At 38.8% G+C, this 14,698-nt stretch overlaps 1 protein-coding gene across 1 annotated transcript; it reads right to left on the bottom strand.

Moving 5' to 3' along the window:
* Positions 1-11,109: 11,109 nt before the first annotated feature.
* On the bottom strand, positions 11,110-14,590 carry LOC115665733 (1-aminocyclopropane-1-carboxylate synthase 3-like). Its single transcript, XM_030587573.2, has 4 exons — positions 14,450-14,590; positions 13,608-13,736; positions 13,137-13,297; positions 11,110-12,223 (listed from the first exon to the last, which is right to left on the bottom strand). Exons 1-4 carry the CDS (start codon positions 14,588-14,590, stop codon positions 11,245-11,247), a joined length of 1,410 nt encoding a protein of 469 aa, XP_030443433.1. The 3' UTR covers positions 11,110-11,244.
* Between the last annotated feature and the right edge of the window lie 108 nt (positions 14,591-14,698).

Genomic DNA, 14,698 nt, shown 5'->3' with positions numbered 1-14,698 from the left:
TACGTTGAAGAAGCGAAAAATTAAAAAGGGAGAGTGAGTGGAGATTCCAAGTATTACTGTAGTGTTTACTACGCGTAAATTGTTGCAATCATAACACGAAGTCAGTGCGTAGCGATTACTACAATCAAAGTCATAATGGCAATTTCCAAAACGCCCTTATCACCTTTCTCCTGATTCGTTAAATTAGTGTTAGATAACACAAGTTTGATTATATTGAAATATATTTTTTAGATTACTTATTATGTAAAGGAAAAGTAATATTTTACGTCCTTATATTTTCATGCATTTTCTAATTAAATCTATGTACTTTTAATCTGTCTAACCAAGCAATTCTACTTTAAAAAAATTTCAAATCAAGTCTCTTTGACATCAAATCCGACCAAATTTAGCGAATGTAGACATTGGATAATGCCAAAATATGATGCAGATAGAATACTGGATGCCCACAAGGATGTGGATAAAAAATTTAGCCAACGTAGACAACACTGGAGTATATATCTTGATGATATTCAATAAACACCCATATCATAAATTATAATATCTTGATGGTATGTAGTTTTACATAACATTGATTAAAACATTGTCCAAAATACAAAATTTGACTATTAATTAGTTTAATTGATATTGATATGAATATATATCTAATTGTGAGAACTATAAAGCTATTATTTTGTTACTGTAATAACAATACTATTACTAGTTAGAGCAAAAAATATAGTCACTTCATAGTTGATGCAGTAGGGAGGAGAGCATTTTTTAACATTTTATCCTTATTTCTTTGCTATTGTAGTGTCAATCAAACAAAGTAATAGTTATTCCATTATTTATAGCTTCGTTATAACTGTATTAGATTATTGGTATAATAATCATTACATTACAATCTTAACCATAACCAAACGTTACAAACTCAACCACATTCTAATAAGGGTCCTGATAACAAGTGACTCGGAGCATTTGTTGAAATTACTAAATGAGGAATAATTTACATTTCAAAGCATTCACTACACATAAGACAAGACAACCCATGTATTATAAACAGTAAAGTTTTCTCAATTAATTGCGTAACAGGTGCTTCGAGAGTACTCATTAACATAATCCTTATTACCGACCGAAAAAAAAAAACATAATCCTAATTATTAAAAGACCCAAATGACAATAGAAAGAAAGCCCAATAGTTCGAAATCACATTTATTTTTTCGACAATAAAACAAAGCTAATGATCATTGGGAAGGATTTGGATTTTCTTGAGAGAATATGTGAAATTTAATCGATTGATTCTGATGCTACATATAAGTATTGCAAAGTGGTTAGTGGTTGATGGTAGCTTCAACTGCCACCGTATCTTTCTCTATGGATTTATGCTTCGGATTGAGTTGTTGTGTGGAGGAAGTTGGTAGATCTTTGGTCATCTTCGAAGGAACAATTGGCGTGACAACTAGTGATTTTTTATTCAATAAAGAGTGTCTTGTCAAAGCTAGTAACTCTTGTAAAAACTTGCTTGATTCCAGAGACAAAGGATCTGAGTTCCTTCCTTCAGGAATTTGATTGGTTTGATCATCCTCACTTGTGGGGAATTTCTTTGCTTGGTCCCAATGAAGGTGAGATGATCCCTTGACTTAGAAGGAGAAATTATTTCAGATGCCTGCCTCTCATTGTTTTGTTGGTGGAGTTCATTTCTCTTGGCATTCCATGTTGTCCCAATGCGGATCTTCTCAATAGTCTACTAAGAACCCCTTTATTATATATAAAAAAAAAAGTCCTGAACCTTTTGATATTCTACCGATTCAGTCATAAACTTTTCAATTTGGCTAATTTTGTCCTAAACCTTTTGATGATTTATCAATTTAATTCTTCCTGCCAATTTTGGCCAGAAATCATGGACGTGGCGGTTTAGTCAGTAGCGGCTGTTCTACGTGGCACGGCCGATGCTGACATGGACAATTTTTGTAATTTTTTAATTTTTCTGAATTTTTATTTTTTTTCTTTGGCGATCTCTCCGACCCAGGGTTGAAAAAAAAAAAGAAAAAATAAAAGTTAACGAAAATTAAAAATTGTAAAAAATTGTCCATGTTAGAATTGGATGTAGGACAGCCAGCGTTAACAAGAGTGTCATATAAGCGATTTCCAAACAAAATTGATCGGAAAGACTCAATTGGCAAATCGTCAAAATTTTTAAGACTAAATTAATAAATTGTCCAAAGGTTTATTGGCAACAAAAGGTTTAAGACTATGGCAAATCGTTAAAAGATTTAGTACTAATCTGACCAAATTAAAAGATTGAGGACCGAAAGACACAAGTGTTATATATTTAGGACTTTCTTGTTAATCTCCCCATTTAAGAGTATGTTACATTAAAAACTTAAATTATTCAGATGTGACAATTGTAATATTTATTCCTATCATTTTGTAATTGGTAAGAAAAAGTTTAAGTTGAGGAATATAATGAGTTTTTGAATGAGCTTCTAAAGAAATTTTTGTCTTAGGTGGACTTCGACAGAAATCGAAGAAATCTCTAAAGTAAAGTATACTTTACCTAGAACATATTCTACAAATTATAAAATGATAAGAATCAATAGAAAATCAACAGATCCTACGGTTACATACGATAATTACAAAAATTATAAAAAGAAATATAATATGTGGCTAGGTGTTGCTTCACCAACAAAGGATGAGTTTCTGCCCAAATTCGCCACGTCTGATGTGATGGTCCGAACCCACACGAGCACCACATGAGAAATACCCCAAGACTAAATTGGTAGTAACAATCTACACGTAAGCACCGCATGACAATGTTGACCCAGATTTCATCATTTGAGAGAAAGTTCCTGCAGCTACAAAAGGACTAGAAGCTAAACACAGCCCCTATAAGAACAACACAATCAATTCACACAATAAGAAGCTAAAGAGGAGCCTCTCTAACAACTGTAAGAGAAGCAAAATTACACCTCCACAGCCACACTGGAATTGCCTAGTGAACTCCCCACTTTAGAATAATGATTCTGAGATGGAGAGTGGAATCCCCGTCCGTTTGGGAAATCAGCCAAAAGGAGTAATGTAGACTCTAACATTAGTGCATGCCCCAGCCACAAATCCCTGTACAAAAATAGACTCGTGTCCTTTCTTTTCCCTAGGTTGGAGTTTCCTTTCCCTCGAAACTGCCGCCTCTCTAGAGCGCCGTCCCTCAGGTAGAGAGCGCACCCTCCCCCCTCTCCTCTCTATCTCCCTCTTCCCTCCCTCTTCCCTCTTTTGAAGCTCTCTCCGTCTTTCTTTTCTCTACTGATCTATTCTGGGAGATTGTGTGTATGAACATGGAGACCAATTTGGCCATGCATCCAGTCGACAGCCACAAGGCAGATGTTCGTAACGTGGCTACACAACCTCTCCAAAATTAGGCCGCTCTCCTCCCCCGATTTAGCTTTGGGTCAAGTTTTGGAGGTTTTGCTCTCTCAAACTAGATCTAGATATAGAACTGGGAGCTCACTACAGGTATTTGATATGTGTTTTTTCAATATTTTGATACCGGTGTCTCTACACGGCAATAGTTATGAGGATGTTAAATCTAGACGCGCATCGTAAGTCATTACAAATAGAGCGGGAAATCTCGGCATGTGCTCATAATTGAATTTGGTGATCGGCCCCTGACTGTTTACGGTTATAAATCTGTTCTTGAAGGATAAGAGTATGCTTCTATCTGCAAACTGTGCTTTGTTATTTGTTTTCTGTCTTTTGCTTCGTTTTGTAATTATTTGAGATTTGCTAGACTTGAAAGCTTTCGTGTATCTCTCAAAGTATTATTGTGGTATATGAATGGCATCTTTCTTTTAAAAAAAAAGACCCACATTATCTTGCATGTCGTCTTTGCATGATGCCATCATAGTGTTTGTTTCCCGTGCTTCAGTTGGAGCACCAGGAATAACTACAAAGTTTCTACTGTCAAATGCAATGATAATCATCTGTCCCGCAGAAGAACAAATGAAAATTAAAACAACCGCAGATAGAGGGCACCGATATTTGGGAGACAACAATCAAAGCAGAAAACAAGGAAGTTTTTTGTCATGTCACTTGCAGTCATCAAGAATTTTTAAGGATAACATCAATTGTGAGATTGGACATTCATCTTCTACAAGTGAGTGATGACGATTGAGACTGCCGTTGGACCATGCGTACTTCTTATCATTAATCGAGAGATTGGACATTCACCTTATTGTAATATAACGCGGAAACGACAGGATCTTGACAATTAAGTCAATGCGAAAATACCAGAGAAATAAACGAGGAACGATAAAGGACACAAGAGATTTACGTGGTTCGGTCCGAATATCGGTACCTACATCCACGGGGAGAGCCAGCAACAAATAATCCACTATAATCGGAGAATCAGAGTTACAAATCGCTCGAGTGTTTCCCACTCCTAGATTTAAGCCTAAACCCAAAATACTGGATTTAAACTCACAGCAAAAATCTTCGACTCCTCCGCACGCGATCAAGGAGAGGTTGATGTGCCGTTCCTCCCTTTATTCGCGTTCGTCCCCTTGGAGTCCACTGTGCGGCTCTGCTGTTTGTGCGGCGGCTTCAAAGAAAGAAAAAACACTCTTACTGTTTGGCTACCGCTGGCAAAGAAACCCTTGATTTTATTTTATCCTTCACCGTGCGGCTATACCATACCAAGATGCGAGAGGGGCCCACAGAGGATTTCCTCTTTTCTTTCGTATGACTTCTGCAAGCCACACCCACAAAAAATAAAATAAAATCCTTCCCTCCTACAAAGACATTTTTACCCCCATAAAAGAAATATATAAATTTTAGAATATGTGTGCCCATCTTTTGTCCTTTAGTGCCAGAAATATTTTTCTGCTTTTCTCCGAAACAGAAGCTCCTTTCTTGAATTTTCCTTAATGCGATTAAACTTGGATATTTATCCAATCAAATCGAATTCCATAAACAGTTCAAACTCGAGTCATAATTTAACACATCTAATGATCATCATCTTGTATGATCGCACTTGAGGGATATTTTTTTGGAATCTTGAGCCATGAGAATCGGGTCGAGTCACGGTAAACAGGACTCCCTCCGGCAGATGTGTAATCATGGATGGAGTACGCCCATGTTGAATCTAACAGTGGCGAGAGTGAATTCTATCACGAGAAAATCAGATAAGGAATGACACCCAGAAAACTTAAAGGATAATTGAACGGGAATGAATAAACTGAATACACATCAAATCGGGAAATTATTGATGGGTGATGTGGACCTATACTCACTAGGATTTGATGTTTCAAGTGTGAGAGTTTGTGAAACTCTTAAGTTTCATAGTGTATGGTTGAGATATTGTCAGATCACTTATAAGGAAGATCCACTACTAAAAAGGTTGCCAACTCGTGTGGCTCCACCTTAGCAATCCTTTTGAAGACCTGGCCCTTATGGATGGGCCGGTTTGTTGAGGATCCGCTGGATTTGTGCATCGGCGCTTTTGGGTGATTTTTCGGACATGTTGCAGCGACAAATTTTTTATTTTTGTCACCGTAAAATAACCCTCTTTTTGTGTTGAAATTTGATCGGAATAAAAGTTTCCTAACATAATACTTAACATGCATCATATGGTTAGAAGTTTGACCCAAGCACATCGTTAAAAGTCTTCATCTCAGGCTTCGTTCGGACCTCGAGATCCCTGATGTAAAACTTTCAAAGGATATTCCCTTCTCCTAAAAAAGACAAAGATGCAGGAGGAATTGGGGAGTGCGAGGCGTGTGAGCACCGGTATGTTGAAATAAGGAATGTATCTGTAAAGCCCGCTTCACAGGATTGGGACAAGCCGTGGAGGCCATTACAAGAGCGAAAGCTCCTTAATTTGGTAAGATTACCTCTTAATCCAAAAGAGTTTGGAAGTTAAAACTGTACCTAAACTAATAAGTACGATCCCATTCTTTCAAAAGGAAAAAAAAAAAGGAAAAAGATTGTTCATGCTTAACCTAAAGAGAGAGATCAGAGAGAGATGGGCCACGGCCTTAAGATAGGGAAGAAACAACAAGACCAAAACAAAGTCTTCCCGTAAATGTCGAGGAGGCTTCGTTACATCCCAAGAGAATACACCACCATCTACATAAGATTAAGACGCAACTCTGCAATTTAACGCGATTTTCAAAGCGCTTGAATGATTGTGCAAGAACGATGGCTAGCCTTCCGATCGACATTCTGAGGGAGATCTTATTGAGGTCGTCGGCAAAATCTCTGGTCCGACTCAGGTGTGTATGTAAATCTAGGAAATCTCTACTTACTAGCACCCTTTTTATGAAAGAATATCTCGAGAGATCGACCGAGTTGCGCAAGTACAATCTTCTCAACCATAAATTTGACCAACTCTCGAGAGTACAAATGCGCCGTCCTAGTGATCGCGAGCTATCTTATCTTGATTCTTCATTCGTCCAAGATTGTGGTGAATTCCATTTAGTTGATTCGTACAATGGAATTGTTTGTTTGTTGGCTCTCGCCAAAGATGACTCTCACCACTCGAAGATCTTTCTATGGAACCCGTCAACCGGACGAAACATAGTTCTTCCCGAACCCGACTTTCGAGTGGCAGATTTAGTTCCATTCGGATTCGATCCCTCAAGCGGTCATCTCGATGATTTTACGGTAGTAAATATAAACATATATTTCAGCGAACATCCAGATCGTACCTCTCAAGCGGAGGTTTACCATTTTAGGGGGAATTGTTGGAAGCAGCTAGGCGATGTTTTCCCTCAATGGCTTGCTTACCAAGCATTTAGGAGATCAAGTTATCTTGGAAAATTTCATTTGTTGGTGCCCTTGTTTCTACTTGAATCGCCAAACCTATACATAGATGCTAATCGTATTCGATGTAGTTAAGTAGGCTTTTCATGAAATGGCCCTGCCGGGTTCGATGCCATCTCAAAAGAAACACATCACTTTGTTGGATGGATGCTTGCCTCTGATCGCGCATAACTCCCGGTCTAGATGTTATGAAGTGTGGATCCAGAAAGAGTTCGGGGTCATCGAATCGTGGATCAAGTTGTACACGATTGGAGCAACGACAAGAAGCATTGCTCGGTATCATCTACTCAGATTAGCGAATTCAGGAGAACATTTCTTCATCAAGAGTTATTATGTGGATTTACGTTTGAAGTCACATACCCTTTTGATTTTGTATAATTTAAGTAGAGAGAAGTTTGAAGAATTTGGAGTTGAAGTTGACTCCAATTACGGTAGTAGAATGATTACATGTGTGGAGAGTTTGGTTGCTCTCCAGGTTGGTGGGGAACAGTTGATTTCGAAATTGTATGTAAAGAATTTTAGAAGATGATTGTGTTGACATCTACGGCTAGAAGGAGTACATATTGAAGTAACAAATCAAATTGCAGAATATCAAGATGATCATAGTACATAATCTTCTATAAATCAGCATGATGATAACACGTCAAGCAGAGCATTCACGAGTTGATTATTTAGAAGATGATTGTGTTGACATCTACTGCTGGAAGGAGTACTTATTGAAGTAACAAATCAAATTGCAGAATATCAGGATGATCATAGTGCATAGTCTTCTATAAATCAGCATAATGATAGCACATCAAGCAGAGCATTCACGAGTTGCTTATTTAGAGATCTTTTCTTGATTTGCCTTTTTATTAAGTTTTCATGTAGATAAAATTGTTATCTTGTTTAAATTCCACCATGATTACAGATGATAATATCTCTATAATATATATATATATATATTACAAAGTATCAATGAAACTAAGCGTGCTTCATTCATTCAATCCTCTGTTTTTGTGTAGTACAGTTATCTTCTCTATAGTTCATCTCCTCGTAATGTCTAAAAAAAGATATATTCTTTTTCACAAAAAAAAAATTTAGGTGTTCCCTCATTATTAGTCATAATGAATAGTTTGGGAAAATTCTCAAATCAGTCCTAAACCTATTGTACGGCGGCCAATTCAGTCCTAAACCTTTTAAGTTTGCCAATTCAGTCCTAAACCTTTTAAATTCTTGCCAATTGAGTCCTTCCGGCCAATTTTGGCCGGCCGGCGCTGACGTGGCCGCCGGCCGGCGCCGGCCATCCGGTCAACGCTGACGTGGCCTCGCCCTCGCCGTCGCGACCCAGGCGACGGCGAGGCTCGACCTCGCCTTGCCGAGCCTCGCCCAGCCAGGCCTCGCCGGTGGCCGGCGGGGCGAGCTTCGCCAGAGGCCTCGCCGGCCCTCCCCTCTGGCCGGCCGCCGGTGGCCGGACCGGCCAGAGGGGAGAAACCAGAAAAAAAAAAAAAAAAAGAAAAAGAAAAAAAAAGATTAAAAAATTGAAAAAAAATAATTAAAAATTGCCACGTCACCGTTGGACCGGACGGCCGGCGCCGGCCGGAGGCCACGCCAGCCGGGACGGCCGGGCGGCCACGCCGGCGCGCGGACGGCCGGCGGCCACGCTGCGCGGCCGGCGGCCACGCTGCGCCGGCCGGCGGCCACGTCAGCGCCGGCCGGCCAAAATTGGCCGGAAGGACTCAATTGGCAAGAATTTAAAAGGTTTAGGACTGAATTGGCCGCCGTACAATAGGTTTAGGACTGATTTGACAATTTTCCCTGAATAGTTTTACATCAAACTTAAATTTGTCTCTCTGATTCGACCATAAAAATTGTTGTTAATATTAATGTACATCAATAACCATGGATCAGATTGACCAATATCATGGTAGAGTTGGTCAACAAGATCACCGATTGAAAGGGGATTGAAAGATTACTGATTGAGACACCAAGTGAAGATTGAATGTTTGGAAGGCGCTAAAGTTCAGTTACGCTATTCAAATTTAAAATCAATAGCAGATAAAGTAATAACGTCTAGCAAATTGTAGAGGAAGGAATAGAGTTAACTCGGCAAGAAAGTGTATGAGATTGAGGCGCGGTTTTTAGGGAACAACCACCTGGAGGTAAGATCATGGCTACGTGAGAACATGGAACCAAGATTCTCAGAGACGTGGAAGCATGGCTAAAGCTGTGAAAGAATTACTCGTAGGCACTTATGTTGTGAACACTATAAATACTAGCGTTTGCCCACTAAAGAGCTCCTCCGGCACACAAACAAACAAATATGTTATCTTTTGATTATTTTTCAATTCTTATACTACAGTTGTAGCTTCCGGATTCGCATCATTGAGTAAATTCCGACTTATATCTTAACTGTAGTTTCCATATTGATTAAATTCCGACATGTATCTGTTGGAAAAAATATGCTCCTTCGAATTGTAGAAGAAAAGAAACTTCAACTTCAAACGGGATGAACAACGAAGTCAGAATTTGAGGCATGATATCACTTTCTTTAAGGAATTATTTACCCCATGAAATTGCTAATGGTCATCGGCAAATTTCCTCCAGGATACAACAAAGTCTCGATTAAGAATACCGAATAGCAATTTCGGTATATCTCCAAGGTCTCTCTAGGAAAACAATTAGAAAGAATGGCTGCTGTTTTTTGAATGAAAAAAGTGTCTAAAAATCCGAATGAAAAGACTTAATATTCAACTATGTAAAAACTGACTCACTAATGACACACTTTCAAACAAAGGCGTCCCTTCATCGAAAATATGTATAGTGAATTGGTACGAAATAAAAAGTCACGTTGAAAAAAGATATATGAAAATTCGGAATAAAATATTAATAAAATAAAAGAATAATATTTTTAATCATTTTTATTAATCCGAATTTTATAAATTCTGAAAAATAATCTTTGAACAAATACAACATTTCAACGTTGAAGAAGTTATGTCCGAAAAGACATAACCTTCCAAAGGTGAAGTAATTATGTTCGAAGGAACACAATTCTTCCAAATGTTGTAAGAACGCCTGAGAACCGTTAGGCTAAATAATAAATTTCGAAATTAATTAATAAAAAATAACCGCAAAGGATTAGTGCTAATTATCATCTGCGAGCGCATTAAGTGCTAAGTGTGCCTAATAATCGCGCACTCGCACGCGGGTATTAAGAAATCTAGTCCACACCGCATTGTCTTCACTTTAACAAAGAAGAAGACACTCACACATATAAAGTGACTCACCTTCTCAAAACTTTTCTATGTGGGACAAAGGAAAAAGGCATTATTTTGTTTGTTTTACACATAAACAACCAACAGCATCTTTGCTATAGGACTTGGGTGCCTCGTCGTCAATTAAACTCTGACAAAGTTTGTGTACTTTCGGTTCCATTTTAAAATGAAATTATCGATTCCCTTGTGTACTTATAATATTTCTTATGAAGAATCGCCACAAAACCTATTTGTTCAAATAAATACCAAAGAACGATTTTTGATAAAAGATATATCGTCGTGAAATCCAATTCATGCGAAATATCTCTCTGGCATGCCCAATAGGACTAGTTGATTTGAGAAAGTACAATGGTTAGAACAAGGAATCAATTGGATCTTGACACTGCCGTCTATAAACTACAGTTAAGATACATGCCGAATTTCAATCAAAAACGAAATATATGGAAACTACGGTTAAGATACATGAATTGAAAGATAATTAAAAGGGTTTTGTTGTTTGTTTGGGGGGTTTACAATGAACAAACTCGGGGTAGTTATAATCCTCACTGTTAAACACAACGTTTACTAAATTTAAATAAATAACTTCATAATGATTACGAGAAGTTACATTATCCACAAGAAATTAATCCATGGCCTCTCATTATCTAGCAATACTTATTTATAAGAAGTTACAACAATCATAAAATAGCCACAATAAAAATAACCACCCAACAACTATCCTCATGTCGATTACTTGCTGTTGATATCGATTATTTCGTTGATCAACTTCAAAGTTCTTGTCGACTTCACGTTATGTGTCATCTATGACTCCATCGGCAAGTTGTTGATTCTCTTCAAATTGCGGAATGACCAAATTTTGCTCTATTCAACTACGTCTATCACATGTCGATAAATAATCAAAAGTTGTTTATTTTTTGTGTAAATAGTATCGCTTAAACTTCGAAGTGAACTGAATGGTACGATACGAATAAAAAATCGACGGATTTTGATAGTAGTGCACAGAAATTGACTAGGATGTAGCAACTCAGACGGCGCACAAACCAGCAAAATAGTGATCTTGCTCTTACCTTAAACTAAATTGAAAATCATTCGCGATTACCAAAGACACAACATCTAATCCATGTCGACAATTTAGTAAATTCCCAATTAATTCAAAACGATCCATGTAAATCATCTCTCCTCGACTACTCCACGTAGATCAAATCTCCATCCCCTCGATCATTTCGAATCTCAGAGAGCAGGGCAAGGCCAAGGCCGACCATTTCCTCTCTCCCTCGCCAAACTGTGATTTCATGTTCTTGATTCTCTCTGCGTGCATGGAGTCGACGAAGACCCTAACACGTCGCATGGCTACGGCCATCGTCCTCTCGTCCATGTTGGCGAAGCAAATCCTAAACCAACCGGGTTCGACGCAGTGAAAGCTCGAACCGGGCGAGACATTACACCCCACCTCATAGATCAATCTCCTCCATAACTCCATCTCGGCCTCGAACGTGTTCAACTTCAGAAACTTCTTCATGTCGACCCAACAAAACAAGCCGGCATTGCTGTTCAAACACTTGATTCCTAAATCTTTTAACCCCGAAACGAGCGTTTGCTGCCTGTTCTTGATCCTCGTCCTGTTCTCACTTAGATATTCCCGCACGAACTTCTCGTTGGACAGCATGCTTGAGAGAAGGTGTTGAGTCTGCGACGAGACGAGGCCGAAGCTCGACATCTTGGTTGCTGCCGAGACGACCACCTCGTTGTGCGAGTAGATTGCCCCAGCGCGGAACCCGGGCAGGCCAAGATCCTTGGAGAGGCTATAAACCATGTGGACGCGGCTCAACAGGTCGTCCTTGTTGTGTGAGCTCTTATGCTGCGAGGCGAGCTCGACGATGCTGATGAAGCCAAGTGAGTCGAAGACGGTGCCTGAGTAGATCTCGTCGCTAATGACGTGGATGTTCTTGGTGTTCGCGAAGTGAATGATTTGGTTCAGTTCGCGGCGGGTCATCGTGGTGCCAAGCGGGTTAGAAGGGTTGGTGATCAAGAGGCCTTTCACCGTTCGATTCAGCTGGTTTTGGGCATGCTCGAAAGCTTCTTCCATGGCGGACTCAGTGATCTTGAAGCCGTTCGAGCTTGAGCGGTGTATGGGAATGATTTCGACTCCGGTTCGCCATTTGAGGTCTCTGTCGAATCTGTCAAAAACAAGAATGCCAAGGCAAGATATCAAGGAGAATAGCAACTTTCCAAAAAACTATTATAATTTCAAATGTCAGAATCTTGTTCAGACACAGTCAATCATAGATGGAATCAGCTGAGATCACTCAATCCACTGTATGGACTGAGTCCAGACAAGATTGTTTTCTTTAAAAGTGTGCCAACACACCATGGCCGAAGCATCTTTAATTGATATATGAGAATCATTTCTTTCTTAGTGTGGATGTACACATAATAATGTGCTAATCCCATATGTCATTAAGAATAGTTTTTTCAGCCATGAAAATGCATAATTTGCAACAACAAAAAAAGTTTAAATTTAGATAGTTTATGTCCTTAAAAAAATGAGTTAAAAGCAAATGTTTTCAATATCAACTTAATGTTCTAGCTTAAATTGTTATTCATCACAAGAACATTTTTCCATTGATTTATTTAACAAAGAGATAGAAATGATTAAAATCAGGAGAACATTTTCCAAATTGTTGATTTTTTGCGAAACAAATGGACTCCAAAGTTTAGTCCACATGATTCTTGTCATGTCATTTGTCAAATAAAGTTGATCTAGTAAAAGATCTTAGTGCATGACGCAATTACAAATATTTTGAAGAAAATTATGGCAGACTTTTATCTGAGTCAAACCCATCAAAAGTGCATAAATAAGTTAGATTCACGCCCAGTCTCTGCATAATTTCTTGAAGCGAGTTTATAATTTGACCTATTAGATTGAATACTCTACTCAAACAATATCTGCTTCATTTTATACACTATCGTAGCCTACTTACTGTTATAGCTGTACAATGAAACACGATTGTTATATATCTGAATGAAACTCTGAAGATATCAACATGCTTGGAATGAAACGATGAGAAAGCGAGGGATGCTTAAGGTTACCCGGGATAATACGGGGTCGGAACAAGGAAAGCATCGCCAGGTTCGGCGAGGCAAAACATGAGAATTTCATTCGCCGAAGTTGTGCCTGCAGTGAGAACCAGATTGTTCGGATCAAACGAAACCTTGTTCTCTCCTATTCTCGCCATGAAACCTGCCAGAGCCTGCGCAGCCAAACACGAGCCTTTATACGTCAGTCCGCTGCTGTGATTAGCTGTGATGAGATCAAAATGCGGAACGAGAAAGAAAAGGGAAAGGACAGGTTGATTAGTGAAGTTGCAAATTACATAATTGGTAGGAGCTGCCTAACTTCTATCCAGACAGGAGCCAAATATTGTTCCTCAACGTTACGATGTGTTCTCATTTTAATCGAATTTTCTCACGCTAGATGCACAACGATGTATGCGCGCAGAAGTTTGAAAGGCCGTTTTTTATACAACAACACGTATCGACATGGTCGAAAATGATCATTACATTCTTGAAAGCGGGAAGGCCGTGATAATCTTGGAAGAGTGCAATGTCTCTAAATGTGGATTCTCCATTTGTGAACCCAGTTGCTTCCGGGTTGCTCTCAAGCCATGACTCCACAAGATCCAGAGAGAGCTGTGCAAAAACGAACCACTTCACTGGATCAATACACATTTAGCAAATAATATTCAGGAAAAATAACTTTATTTTGCTAGAAATTAGAGAGTTTTATGGGCTTTTTTCTTTCCTGTATTTTTCTGTGGGCAAGTTCACAAATTATTGATCGGTCACCTTTTCCTGTGAGCTTGGACATTCAGCGTCCACAGGTGAATGATGACGATTGAGACTGCCATAGTACCATGCAATGCTTCTTATCCTTTGAAATATAGCAAACACTTATGTGACAGGCACGTTGGGTTAGATTCAACTGTGTTTACCTAAGTGTGTTGAGACGAAATATTCATAATAATTGAAAGTGTACTAGAAGAATAGAAATGATGTTGCTCATTAATTGAAAGGGATGTGCCATCACACTAGAGCGCTTGTGAAAATTAAAATGAATAGACCAAAAGTGGAAGAATGATTTCTAGTTCACTCGAGCAGGCCGAACTTAGGCCGATAGCATGGTCCAAAAATATATCCTGCTTATAATCAAATGCTCCGATACCACGTATGCGGTATGAAATGCTCGTCACAATGTATATCCAAACATATGTGTGTACATTTCTAGCCATTTAGCCCAGTACGTCAGGAAAAAGACAGATTTACGATGAAAATCTTATCTTATCTTACAAATGTGATCCAATTTTGAAATCACAAGATGGACGAAGAACAATTAACAACCAAACCTGATTTTCAGCGAGTCCCATCTGGATGATCCCACTTGAGTTTCTAACTTCATCGTAGGGATTTTTCCTATACTCTTCCCACCCAAGGAAATAATAGGAGTCCTGACCATGGGAATTGCAACTAGCTTTCCTAGACAACATTTGCTCACAAGTAGTGTTCCAAAAGTGGTTCACGAATGCAATTTTTTAAAGCTATAGTATATGTCGGTAGATGTCCTAGGATGGATAGAGACAAGGTTGTGTAGGGGA

The sequence above is a fragment of the Syzygium oleosum genome, unplaced genomic scaffold (assembly GCF_021117445.2).
Source record: "Syzygium oleosum isolate NSW1041296 unplaced genomic scaffold, Sole_v2.1 Sole_v2.05, whole genome shotgun sequence".
Classification (NCBI taxonomy): domain Eukaryota; kingdom Viridiplantae; phylum Streptophyta; class Magnoliopsida; order Myrtales; family Myrtaceae; genus Syzygium; species Syzygium oleosum.
Note: the sequence above shows the minus strand (reverse complement) of the source record. Positions and strands in the feature narration are given on the sequence as shown.

Coding starts and splice junctions, on each gene's coding strand:
- LOC115665733 (XM_030587573.2), bottom strand. CDS start 14,590: ATGTTGTCTAGGAAAGCTAGTTGCAATTCCCATGGTCAGGACTCCTAT. Junction 13,737..14,449: donor TGGGACTCGCTGAAAATCAG/GTTTGGTTGTTA, acceptor GTTTTTGCACAG/CTCTCTCTGGATCTTGTGGA. Junction 13,298..13,607: donor GCCTTCCCGCTTTCAAGAAT/GTAATGATCATT, acceptor TTGGCTGCGCAG/GCTCTGGCAGGTTTCATGGC.